A 20440-nucleotide genomic window follows, 5' to 3' on the forward strand; every position below is an offset into this window, starting at 1 on the left:
TGTGTTAAAAGGCTAAACAACTTAGGCCCCAAATATCCGAAAGACTGCCTCCATCCCTATCAACTTCTCAGGTGTTGACTGGCAGATGGGGCTCTCTTGGTAGTTCTGCCACCCTCAGAATGGTGGCCCAGGAGAGAGTTGTCTCTGGGGCAGCCCCTAAATTGTGGAATTCCTTCCTACAGAGGTGCGTGTAGCATCTTCATTGTATACCTTTCAATGTAAGCTGCAACTCTTTACCCTGGCTTTTAACAAGCAATGAAGGTATTGTGTTTTGTCTGTCACACTTTTGCTGAATTTATACTGTTCAGTTTGGAACAGTTTCACTTGTTTTTAAAAAAATAATTATAACTGTTTTATCTGTTTTTACAGTTATATATTATATGTTTGATCTTAAGGTGAAAAGCGAGTAAGAAATCTTATAAATAAATCATAGTTTCCTGTACAAAAAGTTTCTCTGTACAGGAAGAACTGTGAAAATTATGTATAGGTCAGGATGTGTTAAGCATGCACACTTATCTTTGTCACAGTCTGCATGCTATGAATTTGTAGTATGTGGGTTGGATCCAGAGAATTTTGCTCACACAGTACAGTGTGGCTTGCTGTAGATGAGCAAAGGTTTTTGACTCCCAATTGTTTAATAACAGCAGCAACAACAAAAAGTCTTCCACACACACACACACACACACACACACACTTCTAAATTAGGCTTTCAAAATCCCTGATCCTTAGCAACTCAAATGTAGATTTGTATCTGTAGCTCATCCCAATATATGGCTCATGGAAACTGCCTTCACATCTCTCATATCATATCTGCATTGGCCCACAGAAGACAGATAATTTTTAGAACTATGCACAAGACTCTTTACCAGTTAAGAAGACAGCAACCTAGTTCAAACATATCACGGAATAGTTAACAATACTTTTAACAATAGAAATACATCCCTGTCTCACACCCTTTCCGATGGGGAACCAGTCAGTTTCTCCATATTCTGTCCTTACAGTAGCCTTTTGTGCAGAGTATAGGTTGCGCATCAGGACAATCAGATGCTGTGGCACCCCCATTTCTTTTAAAGCATTCCATAGTTTTTCATGCTCTACACAGTCAAAGGCTTTGCTGTAATCTATAAAGCACAGGGTGATTTCCTTCTGAAATTCCTTGGTCCGTTCCATTATCCAACGTATGTTTGCGATGTGATCTCTGGTGCCTCTTCCTTTTCTAAATCCAGCTTGGACGTCTGGCATTTCTCGCTCCATATATGGTAAGAGCCTTTGTTGTAGAATCTTGAGCATTACTTTAAGGCAATAGTTTGATAATTACTGCATTCCCTGGGATCCCCTTTCTTTGGAATTGGGGTGTATATGGAACGCTTCCAGTCTGTGGGCCATTGTTTAGTTTTCCATATTTCTTGACAGATTTTTGTCAAAATTTGGACTGATTCAGTCTCAGTAGCTTGTAGCAACTCTATTGGTATGCCATCTATGCCTGGTGATTTGTTTCTTCCAAGTATTTTAAGAGCAGCTTTCACCTCGCATTCTAAATTTTCTGGTTCTTCATACAGTTCCTCCGTGAATGAATCTGTCATCCGGGCATCTCTTTTGTAGAGTTTTTCAGTGTATTGCTTCCATCTTCCTTTTATTTCATCTTGGTCAGTCAGTGTGTTCCCCTGTTGATTATTCAACATCCCTACTCTTGGTTTAAATTTCCCTTTCATTTCTCTAATCTTTTGGAACAGGGCTCTTGTTCTACCCTTTTTGTTGTCCTCTTCTATTTCTATACAGTAACTCTTTGTCCCTACATACTAGTCATTGTCTTGTTGCATTTAGGGTTCTGACTGTGTTTCTATCTCCTTTTGCTTTTGCTTTCCTTCTCTCTTTAACCATTTTAAGAGTTTCTTCAGTCATCCATTGAGGTCTTTCTCTTTTTAACTAGAGGTATTGTCTTTTTGCATTCTTCCCTGATAAAGTCTCTGACTTCATTCCATAGTTCTTCTGGTTCTCTGTCAACTAAGTTTAAAGCCTCAAAGCAATAGGTCGTGTTTCAGAGAATTGGAGCAAGGAGAGACTGCAGATCTAGCTAGGCCCAGCCAGAGGCATTTTGCTTCTTGGGGTGAAGAAAAAAAATGATGTGTTTCCCTTCCCCTCTGATATAGCAAAGCTGGCCAGATAAGCTGTTGAATCTTACTTCGGAACTGGCAAGGGCATATATTCAGGTATTAGGGGTTTCAGCCAAATGCCAAATTCCATAAAGCATATGTGAAGGTGTCATAGGGCCATGAATTTGGGGATAAATATATTGATGTGCTCACCAGGGAATTGCGGTTCAGTGACAGAGCATCTGCTTTGCATGCAGAAGGTCCTGGGTTCAATCCCTGGCATCTCCATGTAGGGCTGGGAGAACACCGTCTGAATTTCTGCAGTGCTGCTGCCAATCAGTGTAGACAATACTGCACTAAATGTACCAAAGCCCATGGTCTGGCTCAGTATAAGGCAGCTTCCTATATTCCTCTGTACATGCGGAGCTCTCTATTGGGTGGGGGATCCTGACTGGCCTAGGATTCACTCATGTGCAGACCACTCTATCTGCATATGTTGGTGTGCATGCAGGGCCACTTCACACGTTCACTGAATGCACAGTGGTAGAAATGGAGCTAGGCAACGTGGCCGTGCCACCCCCTCACACACTCAGTCATGTGTGTACCCTCCCCCATGAAAACATGGTTAATGACACAAGAGATTATAATGAAAGGCAAGGTCATTCAGAGAGGAGCCACGGCCCATAGCAAAGTTCTACATCACAGGCAGAAGATCTCAGAGTCAATTGCCACTTAAGGGCCTCAAGTACATAGGTGGGGGGAAACTTTGTCTAAGGCCCTGGAAAGTTGTTGACCGTCAGCTAGAACTAGGAATGGGGAGCCAGTGGGCTCCAAATCTAAAGGATGATGGGAGTTGCAGTCTGACAACATCTGCAGAGCCACAGGTTCCAACAATAACAGGCCAGATGGACTGCTAGTCCCGTTTTAGCCAAAGGCAGATTCCTGTGTCCATTACAGATCAATCCTCTGCCTGCTTGCTCAGAAGGAAACCACACCAATTTCAATGAGATTCATGGAAAGTAAGTGCGTTTAGGACTGCAATCCTGATCCCACTTATCTGAGAGCATGCCCCATTGAATTCAATAGGACATAGACATTGTTAGGAGTGTGCTGTTAATTAGGTATCACTGCCTATTGTTTTATTTATTTATTTAATAAAGAAAAACAAATTAAATAAAAATAAGTAATAAAATAGATCACTTAATTCCCAAAGGATGCCTTTGGCAAGGAAAAAACAGTACATGTCAGCTACTTCATGGAGATCTACCCTGGAAGTCAGAAACAAAATTCAAAGGGATCTCAATAGGCTGGAGCAGGAAGGTGAAAACAACAGAATGAAATTTAATAGAAATAAGTGCAAAGTTCGACACCTAGGAAAAAGAAACCAAAGGCAGAGTTATAAAATGGGGGACACTTGGCTCAGCAATATTACATGCAAGAAGAATCTTGGAATTGTTGTTGATCACAAGCTGAATATGAGCCAACAGTGCGATGTGGCTGTAAAAAAGGCAAATGCTATTTTAGGCTGCATTAACAGATGCATAGTTTCCAAATCGCATGAAGTATTGGTTCCCCTCTATTTGGTAATAGTTAGGCCTCATCTTGAGTACTGTGTCCAATTCTGGACACTGCACTTTAAGAAGCATGCAGACAAACTGGAACAGGTTCAGAACAGGGTAACAAGGACGATCAGGGGATTAGAAACAAAGCGCTATGAGGAGAGACTGAAAGAATCAGGCAGGCTTAGCCTGCAGAAGACTGAGGGGAGATATGATAGCTCTCTTCAAGTACTTGAAAGGTTATCACACAGAGGAGGGCCAGGATCTCTTATCAATCGTCCCAGAGGGCAGGGCATGGAATAATGGCAAGTTGCAGGAAGCCAGATTTCGACTGAACATCAGGAAAAACTGAGCTGTTGTTAGAGCAGTAAAACAATGGAACCAGTGACCTAGGGAGATGGTGGGCTCTCCAGCACTGGAGGCATTCCAGAGGCAGCTGGACAACCACCTGTTGGGTATGTTTTAATTTGGATTCCTGCATTGAACAGGGGGTTGGACTTGATGTTCTTATAGGCCCCTTCCAACTCTATGATTCGAACCAAACAAGAGGCACTGTCAAGGACGCATCAGAGGTAAAGTTGGCAAAAGCAAAAAGCTTCCATTTATTGTGCGATGTCATAAACCAGTCATGGGGAGAGAGAGAGAAAATCTGAAATTGCAGCCAAGTATGTAACAGCCAGTAAAACTAATAGGGCCTGCCTGACCGAATTCACTGTTAAAGTAGGAAGTTCTCCGTCATTCTCCGACAGCGCATGGAGCGAAGATGGGAGGCGGCGGGGGAGGATTATAAAATGATGGCTAACGATTTCTTCAATAAACTAATCTATAGTGGCAGAAATAGAAGTACTCGGCAATTAAGTTAGCGAGGATAAAACGTCCCTCTCTGGATCTCTTCTGTGTGGTCCTCCTGCCTCAAGGAAGCAGCAAAAGCGTGGTCTTCCTCTAGCCCCCGCCCCCGCCCCCGCGCCCGCCCCCGCCCCCGCCCCCGGGCTCCTACAGGCGGAGTATTCCCCCAGCCAAGGGAAAGAAAGGATCTCCCTCCCAACTGCCTCGGCGCCAAGCACCAGGTCTCGTTATTACGCCGGCTCCACCTTCCTCCTCTCCCTTTCCAGGGTCCGCTTAGGCAGGGCAGCTCCAGGATGGCAGATCCGCCAGCAGGGGCCTTGTCGGTCACCAGCCAGATAGGCAGCCTGCGTTCCTGGCGGCACGCGGGGTTGGTGGAAGAGCCTGTGGAACTCCGCGACGCCGCCCAGCTCCTAGTGGTGAACGCAGCTGGGCAAGGGATTCCCTTCGGGGCCGTCTACAGGGAGCAGAAGACGATCGTGGTGTTTGTGCGGGTGAGCTAGGGCGGAGCCTTCCCGACCGACTTATTTTTAAATCGAAACAGAGAAGTTTCCTAACTGTTTCGGCCGGAGCGTTGCGCGAAACCGCGTCATTCAAAGCTCCTTAAAAGAGACCCGAGCAACTGCTCGCCCCTCCCGGCCCATCTCTTTTGTAAAGCGGAAATCCGAATTTGTGCTCGCAATCTTGATGCCAGAGGCCTTGAGCCGCGGCAAATAGAGGAAATCTTGATAATAAAGCCGCAATTCTATTTGCGGTTATTTAAGTAAGTCAGGTTGCAGACCTGAGCCCGTTTACTTGGGAGTAAGCCTCACTGAATTCAATAGGACCTACTTCTTCAGGATTGCGCTGTAAATTGCCCTGAACTCTTGGGACGCTTACTTAAGTAAAAGCAGCCCTAAGAAAGGGCTTTACGATCTCCCGCGCTTAGTCAGAAGTCCCTCCACAAAAGCAAAACTAAACTAAGATGACTGACAACAGCAAGGGTTGTCTGTCACTCGAAGACAGAAATCTTAGTCAGTTACACTCATGAGTTTTAATGGGTCAAATCGCAATGCCTAAATAAAACAATAGTTCTGAAGAAGGGGGGGAATCCTCGTTTTTAAATAGGGCTGCAGCCAAATTATAAGAATTTTAATTGATTAACCTATGATTTTCTGCCATTCCACCTTTTTCCTACTAGATGAATGGCAGGCTGCTTATATTCTGAAATCATTTCCTGGGCTGTGTACAATATTTCCTCAAAACAGATTATTATCTTAATCTCTTAACACCAACCCCAACAAAAAAGAAGTTAATTTTTTTTCTTTTTTCTTTTCTGATGCTCTGACGTTTGAGGGGAGGCATATGAACTCAAAAATCACTGAAAGCCATGTGATGCATCCAGGCCTGTAGTTGTGAACTCCAGTATAGATGACTTTCTGATCCAAGCTGTAGTAACCTATTCTTCCCCACTCATTCTGAAACTTTAATACTTTTATTGCAACTCTTCTGACACCCACAATTGGCTCTTTTCAGCATTTCTTGTGTTATGCTTGTAAAGAATATGTGGAGGATCTGGGCAAAATTCCCAAGAAACTTTTACAAGTAAGTAAAAAAACCACACCCTTATATTTCAAAGTATAATAGGGCAATGATACTATATTTACAGATATCTGCAATTACTTTAGAATACATGCTGTGATTAATTTGTCCTCCCACATGCTTTCTGGCTTGCTTTTTTATTGTTCAATATCAATCAAACACTCTAGAACAGTGGTTCTTAACCCTTTCCACTGCCAGCACCCCTTGGATTTCCAAAATATGTGCTCGCACCCCCTGAAATTTTTTTCTTTTTTAAATTTATTTTAATGTGTGTTTTAGCCTAACTTAGCTAAGAAAAATGACAGTTTTCCAAAAACTTTGAACAATGCCTCACACCCCTAGAAAAAGTGTCTCACACGCCCGGGGGTATGTGCACCCCAGGTTAAGAGCCACTGCTCTAGAAGCTAAAGAATCAGTTCAGCAACTGGCTCCTTCTTAGTTTGCAGGAATATGTGTGCGTTACTTTATTATATTATTAATAATAAATTAATTAATCGTTTATAGAACTGCTAAAATTTGTGAAGTGTTTTATGGGCAGCCCCTGACTTCAGGATTACAATTTAATAGACACAGCACAAAAGGAAAAAGGGACAAGGAGGGAAGAAGAAAAGAAACAGACTGAGGCATATGTTCTTAAAGTTATATAATTGTTGTCATGATGACCAGTTGAAATGGTGGCAGTTCAGGGACAGGAGGAACTAAATGGTCTCTGGTCTCTGAGCTGAGCTGATGGAGTGGTTTCTGCCTCTCTGCTTCAGCCTGGTGGAATGGGTTGCTTGACTTGCAGTCCAATCCTGTGCATGTTTACGTCCAAGAAAACATGCATAGTACTGTAGCCTTAGAAGTGGATATTTGACATTTTCAAACCTCTGAATGCCAGTTGATGGTGTGAGGTGCTGGTTAATGCAGGTTATCTATTAGGTAGTACAGGTTTGGGAATAGTCCATAAAGTGGCTGTGTTTGCTTTGGCTGGTACCCTTGCACTGTGGGTGAGCAGGGAGGTCATGCGGTTGCACCGGTGGGACTGCTACTGCCTATCCGGTACTTTCACCAGCACATCTACTCAGCTCCAGCCTTGCCCCCAGTGTGCCCAGCTCTGTCCAGATAAACAGGAGTGACACCACTATTGGGAAGGTGGAATGCAGCCCTGGGCTTTTCTATCCATCCCTAAAGGCATCCACTAAGCTGTATTCCCTTATCAGCTCTGCTCTGCACCCTCCTTGAATGGTTTTGCCTGGCTGGAATGTGCCCTTGAACTGTATAGAAATCCTTGATTTTTCGATGACTGGAATGTAGCCTGCTGTATAAACATAATAGTCAAATCCATTGATTCATCTGCTTTTGCCGCTGGCCCCACCCATTTTGCCTCTGGCCCTGCCCACCACTGACACACGGCCCCCAGAAGGTTCCCTATGAGCTCATGCGGCCCTCAGACTGAAAAAACATTTTCCTCTCTTGATTTAATGTAAATCTCTAATTAATAGAATAGGATGGATGGATTCCAATAATGGAGTTAGACGAAGATGAGCCTTCAGAGTAACTTAGGCCTGTCTCTGGCTACAGTCCTGCGATGCTGGTGTAGGTCACCATCTCTCCCCAACTGCCTCAGCAAGGAGGCAGCACGTAAAAGCTGAAAAGAACTGTGCTTCAGGCCTGTAGGGGACTCCACTGCATAGGCTTACACTGAAATAGTGTCAACTACCATTAAATGGCTTACCTTCAACTAATCAGTTTAGAAAACTAATCACTAATTTGTAATGTTCCTGAATTAGGTTCCACATTTGAAAAAAAGTTGTATCAGACTATCTGATTCTGGCACCATTGTAATATCATTGTATATTGCTAGGGTACCATCACATTTCAAGGCTCCATGATGGCATAGCTGTTGTTAAATCCACCACCAGCATTGTTTACTTTGTCACAGTGATCATGTTGTAAGTGAAAATAGCAGTGTTGAGATTTATATTATTTGTATGTTTCCCCCCTCCCCCCCTTAGGATGCAAATGTCAGACTTGTAGTTATTGGACAATCATCACATCACCACATTAAGGTAAGTTTGTTGAAGTCAGAGCTATTGTATTGCTGTATTCTAAATTAAACTTGGGAGCAGGTCAGTATAAGATCTGTTTCAGAGGCCCTTTTCCAGGGGTCCACATCTTTGGAGGTTAAGCTGGGAGCTACCAGAGAGAAGCATTTCTTTTTCATGGGTGGCACCCAAACTGACACACCAACCTTGTGTGTCTGCTAAGGATGGAAGGTCTGTCAGTTTTGGTTTCTCTCCATTTCTCATTTTTCCAATCTTAAATTCAGTTCACATTTCTGCAGAATTTTGCTTCCAAAAAAATCCTCATGAGAATTCATCAGCATTTTAGTGCAAATAAACAGTGTTGCATGCAGTTTTGAGTAATGGTCACAGTTTTGCAAGCAATTTCCCCTAATATACTGCATTTCAAAAATTATTTTCTGAAATATATTCATTTTATGCACACTTTCCTCTAACAAATGTTTTTTAAACATTTTGGTAAACTTTGGTGGGAGAACTGCATCACAAAATTTGAATAAGTGTGAATTTAAAAGACTGGCTGTGTTTTGGATCTCATATTGTTAGGGAAAGTGCAAATTTGATAGATGCGCCTTTAAATGTGGACTGAATTGAATTTCTGCCCCATCCCTAGGGGCTGGTGCCTTCTTTATTATCTTTTAGGCGCCAGGCAAAGTTTGTCCTGTTCTCCTTTGCCTTTAATGGTTTTCAATAATATATGAAGGACTCTTCCACATATGGATTTGAAGCTGTTTGGTGTCTTCTCCCACCCCACCCCGGCATCCACATAAAGTCCTCCTTATCCAAGTGGCTGCATACACTTTTGCCCCAACTAACTTGGATTTTCCTGATCAGCAGGTAATCAAATGAGGGGAAATCCAATATAAAAGTTCACATTATCTGTCTGGCCCCACAGAAGTGCATTGTGCGGGCATTTTTGATTTTTTTTTCTCTGTGTGGTGATGTTTCTTTGGGTGTCAACAAGGAGATCTGTATTTTTAATACGGACCTTGGAGATTTCAAAATCAGAATTACACTCTGGTCCTAAATACATTGACCTGCAAATGAGTCCCACTCGTTTTTGCAAAACTTACTTCCAAGAACGTGTACGTAGAACTACAACCGTGCAGCACAATCATAAACACATTTACTCAGGAGAAAGTCCCAGTGCATGGAATAACGGGATTTATTCCCCAATAAGTGTGCAGCCTTAGCTTTTCAGGAAGTATAAAAGACATTGCAATGCATTCTGTTGATATTTACAAATCTCTCTTGCAGCCTTTTTGCACTTTGACAGGCTATCCTCATGAAATGTATGTGGATCCTGAAAGGGAAATTTATAGAACACTTGGCATGAAAAGGGGTGAAGCAGCCACCTCATCAGGTAGGCAGTGCAACCAACTGTAAATATCAGAGCACAAAAGAAGTAACTATGTAATGAATTGTAGGCCACAAGCATTTCTTTAAAATATAAAATCATAAGGGTCAAGTTTCAGGTTACTGTGTCAATAGCAAGACTAGTGTAAAAGTGATTCATTGACAGAGCTCATGGTGGAATAACAAAGGACTGTATCCAATGTTAGTTATAGAGTACATCTACACCATATAGTTAAAGCACATGGTTTCTCCTCAGTGACTCCTGGGAACTGTAATTTGTTAAGGGTGCTGGGAATTGTAGCTTTGTGAGGGGTATGTGACCACACTCAGAGTCGATCCATTATGATTAATGGACAAGACTAACTTGGGTCCGTTGATTTTAGTGGGTCTGCACTGAATAGAACTTAGTTGGATACAACTCAACAAATCTTATGGCACTTTTAGAGACTAATATATTCTATTATGGCATACACTTTTGTGGACTAGAGCGCATGTCATCAGACACCAGAAGTGTGATTCTCAGTTGATGGGTATATATACGCATGCATGTAAAGGCAGGAAATGTAAAGGCTGGAGTTAAAGGGTAATGGAGTCCAAAAGGTTCAGTCTGTGACCATTCAATTATAGCTTAAATATATGGGAAATGGCCCTTCATAGCAGCAGTCATGAGGGATAAATGTAACATTTCAAATTGTTCCCCTATAAATCGCTGGGCTGCAGACAGGAACATAGGAAGTTGCCTTATACTGAGTCAGACCATTGCTCTGGTATAGCTCAGTCTGGTCTATACTACACTACTCCTCAGGGTTTCAAGCAAGAGTCTTCCAGCCCTGTCTTGCACAGAGTGGGACTTACTTCAGCTAAGTTTGCATTGTTAGCCTTGAGTGCGAAAACAGCAGACTTTAGAAGGAAAACTGAATAATGTCATAAGTGTGGAAAATCCTGCTTTTCTCCTTCAGTCTCCAGTTTTCACCTGTCTTTCAGTGATTCCTTCTTCCCTTTTATTTTTTGTCTATTCATTCCATCTCTCTTTTCTTCCCATTCTCCCCTCACACTCTTATGTATGCACAGTGCAAACACATGCAGAAATGTTTCCCATGTGAGCTCTAACTGGCTATTCTGGGCAGGTCCACCCCCATAGATTTAAAACACATCCAGTGCACTTTTAAAGCACATGACTTCTCTTAAATAACCCTGGGAACTGTAGTTTTCCCCTCGCACAGCTGCAGATTCCCAGAACCCTTAACAAACTACAGTTTGCATAATTCTTTGAGGGATGTCATGTGCTTTAAATGTCCTTTTGATGTGCTTACAATCTGTTGTATGGACCTTCTCTCAAATAGCCTGCCCTGAAGCACATTTACTTGCACTTAAGTCTATTGATTTCCACTGTATGACTCGCAAGTAACCGTGCGTAGGATTGGAGCCAAGTATGCTTGTAAAATCTACACAGCAAATGTAAGTTCTTGTGCCAAATATGTTTTCTGTATCATATTATTTTAGTGCGAAGCCCTCATGTAAGATCCAACTTGCTATCAGGAAGCATTAAGAGCATGTGGAGAGCAATGGCTAGTCCTGCATTTGATTTTCAAGGTGATCCAGCTCAGCAGGGAGGTACTTTGATTTTAGGCCCAGGTATGGCTGTTTGTTAAAATTAAGCCTTTCCTCAGTTATGCTGCATGGCATGTTTGTTCTCTTGGATCTACTTTCTTTTCGAAGTCAGCAATCACCTGTCAAAATCCCTTGTGAGCTTCCCAAGCACCTGCTGCCGCTGAGGGAAGCGACAGAAAGACATGTAGGTAGAATTTTAAAATGCAAATTACTTTGTCTCACTTCCTGCAGCAGTGTCCCCTGCCGCTGCTGTGGGAAGTGAGAGAAAGGAATCTGCATTTTAAAATGCAAATTTCTTTGGCTGCACATGCCTGTTCCTTGAGCAAAATTTAACCCCTGCTTGTCAGCTGCCCCTTGGAATGAGCACCTGCAGCCAATGCAGAATTGAGCCCCATCCTTCCTCCAATCAGCTGACATCACAAGTGACATCAGCCATTTAACAAGTGGACATGGTGTGGGGGAAATGGCCTGGTAGGCCAAGATTAGCCTGTGGGCCCCAGGTTCTCTACCCCTGAGCTAGAGATTGCCTCCTGTGTTCCACATGCACAGTGGGCCTTATTTGTATTGTCCCTGCTTTTCCCCAAGCACCTCTCCTCCTGAGGACCATGTGAGATTAGGCAAGAGGGAGTGTATCTGAGAAGTGGAAATCAGCAATTCAGCCTTAATCGCACTTTTCAGTCATTCTCTTGTTTGTCTCATTCATGATCCTGTGACAGAGGTGAGGACCCTCTGGCCTGTGGGTCACTCTTGGCCCTCCAGAATGTCCAGTTTCTGCTGTGAGGCCATTTTCCCAAAGCCACGCCAACCTGCCCATCAACTGATGTCACTGTGATGTCAGATTATGGGCAGGAGCACAGAGTTTAATCCTGTATTGACAGAGCAACAAGATCATGCTGCCAAGGCAGCGGGGTTTAATTCCCGTTCCTTGGTTGGTAAGTGGGGATTAAAGTCCTTTGAGCTTCACTTTTTAACTGGGTGGAGTGGTGGCAGCAGCGGCCACAGGGGGATTCATTCCCTTAAAGGAGAAGCGGAGCTGCAACTCTTCTGCACAGCTGACATTAGGGGTGGAAAGGAGGCCCACAGGGAAGACTGTAAAGGACTTTTCCACCCCTGCTACTGCTGTCACCACTGACAGTGGAGACAAAGGGGAAAGTCTCCCCTTCATCTGTTCCCCTCCCCGCCCCACAGCTGCTGCTGCTTCAAAGTGGGGTGGAAAGAAGTAGTGCAGGGAAGATCACAAAGGGCTTCCCAGTGCTTTTCCTTTTCACCCCTGCTGCCTCCTCCACTGGCAAAGGAGGGGACGAAGGGGAGAAAGTCTCCCCCTTGAATCTTCACTCCCCCCCCACATGTGCAAAGTGAGAGAAAATGCAGGTGTCTTTCTGGCTTCCCTCAGCAGCAACCATCAAGGGATTTTGGCAGGTGAGCAGGGCAATCCACCTGTTGATCTTGTGATGTCATAATGACACCATGCGAATGACAGCTGGGCTGCCTCATCCATCTATCAAATTTGGCCCATGAGGTTGATCCTGATAAGGATCTGGCCAATAGAGCCAAAAATGTCCCCCACCCCTGTCGTAGGAGGTAGGTGACACTTCTTCCCACTTTACAGATGAAAAAGTGAAGTAGCAAAACTGCCAGTTACTGAAACTTGCTCAGAGCTTTTCCAGACAATCTGAATATTTGTGTGTTACGTTCCATTGCCTCTTCTTGCTGTTTGTAAAGTATGTGGTTGTGTAAGCATCATAGATGCCTACATGTGACATCAGTGGTGAAATGTGGCCTCGCCCTTATCTCCTTGTCTCACACCATTTGGGGATTTCATAACGTGGACACACACTCACACACTTCAAAAATGTTTTAGCAAAGAAGCATTCTACCGCAGCAGAGCAGTCAATAGCTTTTAACAGGTGAAGTAAACTTACTTGCAAAGCTATGCCCTCTCTGCTTCACAGCTATCATGACATTTCATGGGTCTTGTTTGCTGTAGAGTTGACCGCTAGGGGCTCACTGAGTATAGCAGAGCCACAGCCAGTGGAGGCTGCTGGCTCCACTGTCAATGGGGCAGTGGATCCGCTCCGGGTTTTAGTCTGAATTTTCAAGGAGGTGTTCAGCACCTTGGACAGCTCCTTGACAATTCCAGCCTGGCAGGTGGGTTGCCGTTGCTTACTGGGAGAGAGAAGGCAAGGTGGCGGGGAGGTTGGCTTGGTGCAAACCAACCAGTGGAGTCAATCTGGCACTTCTGCCAGTGTGTTAGCACTGTACTGACCTCCTCACCCTAGGTAGGCCAATCATGCTAGAGGCTACTACCTCCAAGTAGGCTGTGCTGCCACACTCCTTTATGCTCCCTGTAACCCCGAACAGGAGTGCTTTCCAGGGAATCATGGCAAGTACTTTCTAGGGGTAGAAGGACAGAGGATCAAGCTTACCTGCCCCTCTCTGGGGTCCAAAGTAGCTTGCTATTCTCTTACTGGTTTCCACTCAACTTTCAAGGGGTAGCAGGGAAACCCCACAAAGGAAAACCACAACTCAGATGACAGGGCATGGGGCTATATCTCTCTGGCTTCATATCATGCACTCACAGAGCATATGTGAGGAATCTGGTGATGGAAATGGAGAAAGGGCCCCTGGTACCAAAAGAAAACGGAGCACTTTGCCTACAAAACAGCCTTGTGATGGAAGGCTTGAGAACAAACTGCCTGCTTCTTTTTAAAAGAAGAATCCTTAGTGTACCTGGTATAATAATAAAGCTCTCCACTTCAGAGCAGCTGTTCTGTATGTTGAAAGCAGCTCAGAGATACCCAGGATGAAATTCTCTTCATGGCTTTTCTTTTCTATTGGGAGTAAAGCGGAAATTTATCCCACTTCACACCTCTTACTTCTATGTACCTGGGCTGTTGAGAAGGGTTAATGGCTCATCTCCTTCTGTGTACAAGCTCTGTCCAAAGTGAAAAGGAAAAGCCTCTCAAAGCAACCTGGTTAAACCTCATTGGTGGATCCTTCTCCCCCTGCCAATCCCCTGAGCCACAGGGATAAAAATGAGTCTTTTACCCGTATTAATTTTGTTGTCCACTATCATTTATCATCCTCTACTGAACACTATGGATGATCCTTGTGTTTTGCAAGCAAACTAGCTATTTCTCTCTATGCTGGTCTACTGTAGGCTATTGAGAGAGTAAATTGGCCTGTGTTTTTTTTATGCTACCTATCTGATTTCTCCTCATCCCTTATCCCTAAAGCTTCTTAACTGGAACCTGGGGTTTGACTGTACCCTTTTGACTAGAGATGTGAAGGCCCAGAAAAAAACTGGAAAAATTCAGGAAAAAACAGTATTTTTCATTTTTTCCTAAGCCTTTTTTTTCCTGAAAAAGTGAAAAAAATGGATTATGGAATGTTTTATTTTAGCATGATGAATAAAATGTTTCATTGAATCTTGCTCCCCCTTTTTTTTGTCAGTTCTTTTTATTGGAGTGGATGCTTTATGTCTGCTTGAAACTGTGGAGGACTACCAGAGACATAAATAATATTTTATGTTATTAATGTTGATGGTTTCTTCTGTGTGTTTTTTAATTGTTTTTTGCCTGCTTCTCATGAACTGGCAAAATGAAAGAGGTTCCTTACAGTTCTGGGGTTCATTACAGTTCAGGATCTTGTAGATCCATTGGTTACAAAAAAAAGTAAAAATTTAAAAAAGTAAATTCAATTTGTAATAATTGTTTGAATAAAATGTACTTTTAATATACCAAACGTGATAATTTTATGCCAAACCAACTTGTACATAATTACATTTTACGTTCCTGAAGTAACAAAGTGACTTTCAATCTGTAAAAAGTGCTAATACTGCATTTTTTTCAATTTTTCCAAAAAATTCTGTTTTTCCTGGAAAAAAATGGAAAAAACTGGGTTTCTTCCATAGCTTCAAAATTTCCAGAAATTTTACAACTCTGCTTTTGATATCCCAAAAGTCTTTCCACTCTGCATACCAGATTGCACTTTCAGGCAACAAGCTTGAGAAAAAGATAAAACCTGCTGAATTTGGTAAACAATGCCAAGGGAAGGGGTAGGAAAGTTTTTTCAGCTGGAGGGCCACATTCCTTTCTGGGCATCTTCCAGGGGCCACATCCCAGTGGTGGGTGGAGCAATGCATGTAAATATTATCTTTGTATAGTAAGCCGGTGCCTATATACACTTGTGCATCCAGGTTCAGCTAGAACTGCTAGCTATTGCTCACTGTTCTCTCCGTATCTCCTATTGCTGTCTGCAAGTCACTGTGCCACAGGTTCAGGATGAAGCCCACACTCCATTTTGTGTAGGCCACGAGGGAGCCTTGTTTGGTGAACTGCTAGAGTGGGGGGGACAGACCTTTTTCAGCCCAGAGCTGTATTCCCTCAAAGGTAACCTTTGGGGTGGGGGTCAGGCATATGCCCACAGTGGCCAGCTCAGAGGCAAAAATGGGCAGAGCCACAGACATGCCTTTTACCTTTGTGCTGTCTGTTACATTCCAGCCATGCAACCATCAGAGGTGTCTCCACACAGTTCAGTCCAGGCAAGGAAGAGGCGTTATCAAGGTCATATACCAACCAGGCAAAACACATGAGGCAAAAGTGCAGAGTAGGACCAGTGACGATATGATGGCCATTGTGCTCCCCCCCAGCCACCAGCATAATTGGAGTAGAAGATTGCTCAGTAAATGGGATATTTTGTCATCTGAAAAGCAAATCCTAGAACATCCATGGCTGATGAGGAATATGAACAACCACTTCCCAAATGCAACTCTTAAGGCACCAAACCACATGAGCTGGAAATATTTTATTATTTATTTAATAAAATGTATATATCACTTGATTGTAAACAAAATCTCTAAGCAGTTTGTGGAAAAAATTAAAATTATTGATAAAACAGTTAAGACAAGCAATTAAAAACATATTTAAAGCAATTAAAACAGCTACTAACTAAAAAGATTAAAATGGATCAACATCTATGTATCTGAAAAGGCTTGCCTAAACAGAAAAGTTTTCAGCAGGCACCAAAAGGAATATAGCGAATATGCCTACCTGATGTCAATAGGCAGGGAGTTCCAAAGGGTAGGTGCTGCGACACTAAAAGAACAATTTCTTCCAAGTTATTATTACAGTAGGGCCCCGCATTACGGTGTTCCGCTTTAAGGCGTTCCGCTGATGCGGTGCCTTTCATTTTCAATTTTAAAGGGTTTTTTCCCCTTTTGTGACATTTTGCGCCGTTTTTGCGTCATTTTTGTGTGACGCGGCCCATTAAAGTCAATGGGGTTCCGCTTTACAGCGTTTTCCACTTTACGGCAGGAGTCTGGAATGGAACCCACCGTATAAGCGGGGCCCTACTGTATGTGGCACCTGTAACAGTGCCTGTTCTGCAGATTGAAGCACTAGAGTAAGCACATATGGGGTAAAGTGATCCTGCAAGATAATGATGGTGAAGCAATGTTTTGTACATAGGTATTAGTAGTGTTGATTTTTAATTTGTTCCAGGAAATGAAATCCACTTTGTGCACCTTGACAAGAACAAGTTGGATCATGCTCACATTAACACTGTGTTGCAGCTTGCTGGAGTTCAAACAGTAAATTTCACCAACAGATCTCAGATTATTGATGTGTGACTTGTCAGAAGAAGAAAAATCCAGATGGCAGCTTAAATACTTGGCAGCAGTCTATTCCAGCAAATCACTTGGCATGAGGTTAGTTAATATTTCTAAATGGAAGATCCCTGGCTACTAAATAGACTGGCTTCTAGTGGGTAAGGAAAGGACTTCACATTGTGTTCAAGGAAACAATGTTTAAATTATGATGCCTTTAACAAGAAAGCAATGTTTAAACCTGCTGCATAAGATAGTTCTCATAAACAGGATATGAATTTTATTCAATTCACAGCCTTTTTTAATTATTCAAAAGCATGGATTAGATTGTCTTCTTAACTCCTCCCTCTCCAAAACCTAATAAAATAAAATATTTTTCTATAGTTCTAATTTTTTTTTAAAAACCCACTAAATATAACAGCTTCTTTGGGAAGTCAGAATAAAATGATTATGTTGTTGACACAGTTGCAGAGACTCTGTATTCGTTTTCAAAAATATTGCCTTGGACTCTATAGGCTGAGAGATGAACTGGGGAAAAATGTAAGAAAATGAATTGTGTGTCACACACACCCTTCCACAGACTATGTATTCTCTGCATTTTTGATAGGCAGTTATCCCCAGGCTTTGAGTTAAAAGTTCTGTTCAAGTTCTCCTGCAGTTTTTTGTGGGTTGGACACATTTAAAGGAGCAGACTTAAAATCAAATTTTGTACCCAGTTGGTGTAAGAGTTTGGGGCTGTAACTTTCATGCCTTTTGCCTAATTTGGTCTCCAGAGGGTTCAAAATGACTGGAAGAGATGTGCAATGCATTGAAATGATTTATAGAGTCATTGTGGAAAAGATGAGACGACAATGCAAAATGTGCATAACATGCTTGGATTAATTCTTGTTACTCAGACTTTGCTTAACAGAAAAATTGCTCCTGGGGCCTTTCGACTACATATTAAAAGCCAGGTTTCTTTCCTCTCTATTAGGCTTGCAATCAGAAATATGCAACAATAAGACAATGTGCTATTTCACTAGTTTATATGAAGTGAAAATGGAGCATGTACAGAAAGGAGGAGACCAGGTAATTAGCACCATCTCACAGAACCAGTCTAACAATAGTAGATCCACTTCAATCAATAAGTTAAAAACAAAGCTAACCCCACTTTGAAAACGGCCCTCAAGATATGGAAATGCTCTTCTACAGGCAAAGCCAATTCCACAGCAAAACCTTTTTCACAAAGGTTTGACTGGTGAGCATCTTGCAATTTGCTTCCTGTGAGGCAGTGATTTTCAACCTTTTTCATCTCACGGCACACTGAGAAGGCGCTAAAATTGTCAAGGCACACTGTCAGTTTTTTAAGATTGTGTTTAAAGTTCAATAACTAAAATTTTAATCGTGTTATTTTTTTAAAAAAATAAATCAGTGGGAAATCTGTGCTTGGTGATTTTTCATGATGTCCCTTGTCTGAGGGTGGATGGTTGACAAGCATACCCTCAAGTCCTTCTCCAGTGTTTGAAGCTGCGACCTGTTCTTGCTCTTTATTGTATTCATAGCAGAGAAACCAGCCTCACACAGATAAGATGTTGAGAAAGGAAGAAGTGCTTTAATCGCCATCTTTGTGATGATGGGGTACTCGGAGAGACAACCAGAATGAGGCCATATCTGTTGATGAGTGTTTCATTTTCAGTCCTCTATTATTTCTGATTTCCGTCAGCTCATCTTCTTCTGCAACAGTTAATTCTGCTGACTCGCACACACTTAACTCAAATGGATCTCTCACCCAGTCCAAGGAAGATACATCAAGTGACGGGAAATACTTTTCAATGTTTTTACTCAGCAGTGACAAACTTTGTAGAATTAAATTGTCAAGATTTTTGTCCAGTCTGCAACTTTTTGTCAGTTCAAACATTTCAACTTTGTTCTCTTTTTTGATTCTGGCTCCCCACAGTGTTAGTTTTTCCTTGAAGGAGATAACTTTGTCAGTACAAGTTAGAATATTTTCATTCTTTCCCTGCATACTCTTGTTAAGAGTGTTCAAAGCTTGGAAAATGTCAATTAGGAATGCAACTTTATTGCACCAGGTCTCATCACTAAGCAGGTCAGCCAGCTCAGACTCTTCTGATGTAAAAAAAATTAGAAGCTCTTCTCTCAGTTCATACAACCTTGAAAGCACCCGCCCTCGAGATAGCCATCTCACTTCCGTGTGCAATAGAAGTTGTGTGTGAGCAGCTTCCATGGCAGAACACAGTACTGGAAACAACCTCGATTTTAATGGCCTACTCTTGATGTAGTTAACCATTTTGATCGTCTCAGCCAGTACTTTTTGGAGTTCACGTAGTACTGACTTTGAAATGAGGGCCTCTCTGTGCAGGAAACAGTGTGTAAAAACAATGCCAGGGTTCTTTTGTTTGGCCAGTGCGATGAATCCTCTTAGGCTTCCCGACATAGAGGGAGCACCGTCCGTGCAGATGCTGATGCATGATTTCCATGACAAATCGTGAGAATTGAAATAATGTTGACAACATCAAAAATGTCTTGGCCTCTTGTTGTTTCTGGAAGTGATTTGCAAAATAACAATTGTACAATGATGTCTCCATTAAAAACAAACCTGCTGAATGCTAGGAGTTGAGCTTTTCCGGTGATGTCAGTTGACTCGTCCAACTGGATAGCAAAGAAATTGGCTTCTTTAATGTTAGTTATCACTTGTGACTCAATGTCTTGGGACATGTCCTGTATAACAGTGTTATCTGACACAGGGAAAGTGTCTTTTCAGCTTACTTGGAACCATAACTTGGTTTGCCAGTTTCTCACTGCAAACAACACACTTAGGACGTGGCACTTCTTCTCCCGATGAAATGAATCCGAAGGACAAATGGTCTTCATTATACTGGCGCACGACGGTTTTAGAACTAACACTGACGGTATTATGTGCGTTACTACTTGGGCTAGTGCCAGCCACACCTGATGCATTGTCATCGTCCAACTTACGTTTTTTAATTAAAAATCTATCCATGTCTAATAAGACCTGGAAAAAAATTTAAGAACTAAATTCAAAAATAACAAAATAACTAAAACAAAATAGAAATAACAAACTATTTATCTTGACATTTTGGACAGTCTGGTAGTTTGAGAATTTTCTCATGCAGCAACACCCCAAGAAAGCTGAGCTTTTATGCAAAAAGGACTGACAAACGTATAAACCAGGCCAAGACCACCTAGGAAAGACCACCTACTAAATTGTTATTTATTTTAACTGATTTTAATACTGTGTTTTTATACTGTTGTAACAATATATTATTGTAACCCTGGATATGAAACCTCCCGCCTGAATCCCCTGCTCTTCGGCTGCGTGCCTGAGTGGCTTCCTTGTGTTGCCGCCCGCTCATCAGCTGTGCGCAATCTAATTTTAGGCAGGAGGTTTGAATCCCCTGCTCTTTGGAGATTCAAACCTCCTGCCTAAAATTAGATCGTGCACAGCTGATGGGCGGACGGAAGCACAAGGAAGCCACTCAGGCACGCAGCCGAAGAGTCTCTTCCCCCATCCCCATGAACAACTGACTGACTGACCGGCCGATGAAGTTGTTGAGGATGGAGCTCTTGCCTGCGCTCTGACTGCCCACCACGTTCTCGCATGAGCAAACTCCTGCGGCACACTTGCGGACCATTTGCGGCACACCAATGTGCTGCGGCACAGCGGTTGAAAATCGCTACTGTGAGGTGTCTCGTTTTATAACCATCAGT

At 42.6% G+C, this 20440-nt stretch overlaps 1 protein-coding gene across 3 annotated transcripts; it reads left to right on the forward strand.

The window, feature by feature from the left end:
* The first annotated feature begins 4626 nt into the window (after positions 1-4626).
* PRXL2C (peroxiredoxin like 2C) lies at positions 4627-20063 on the forward strand. 3 transcript variants are annotated; one of them, XR_009762524.1, is made up of 7 exons: positions 4629-4989; positions 6011-6079; positions 8074-8127; positions 9397-9502; positions 10999-11130; positions 16608-16813; positions 17685-20063. XR_009762524.1 is itself a non-coding variant. In XM_061626265.1 (6 exons), the coding sequence occupies exons 1-6, from the start codon at positions 4792-4794 to the stop codon at positions 16733-16735; spliced, it is 687 nt and encodes a 228-aa protein (XP_061482249.1). In that variant the 5' UTR covers positions 4628-4791; the 3' UTR covers positions 16736-17092. The 3 variants fall into 3 exon arrangements, 2 of the variants coding, with proteins under 2 accessions (XP_061482242.1, XP_061482249.1); XM_061626265.1 differs by lacking the exon at positions 17685-20063 and having other exon boundaries at positions 4628-4989; positions 16608-17092; XM_061626258.1 differs by lacking the exons at positions 10999-11130; positions 17685-20063 and having other exon boundaries at positions 4627-4989; positions 16608-17092.
* Positions 20064-20440: the final 377 nt, after the last annotated feature.

Source organism: Rhineura floridana, chromosome 1 (assembly GCF_030035675.1).
Source record: "Rhineura floridana isolate rRhiFlo1 chromosome 1, rRhiFlo1.hap2, whole genome shotgun sequence".
Taxonomy (NCBI): Eukaryota; Metazoa; Chordata; class Lepidosauria; order Squamata; family Rhineuridae; genus Rhineura; species Rhineura floridana.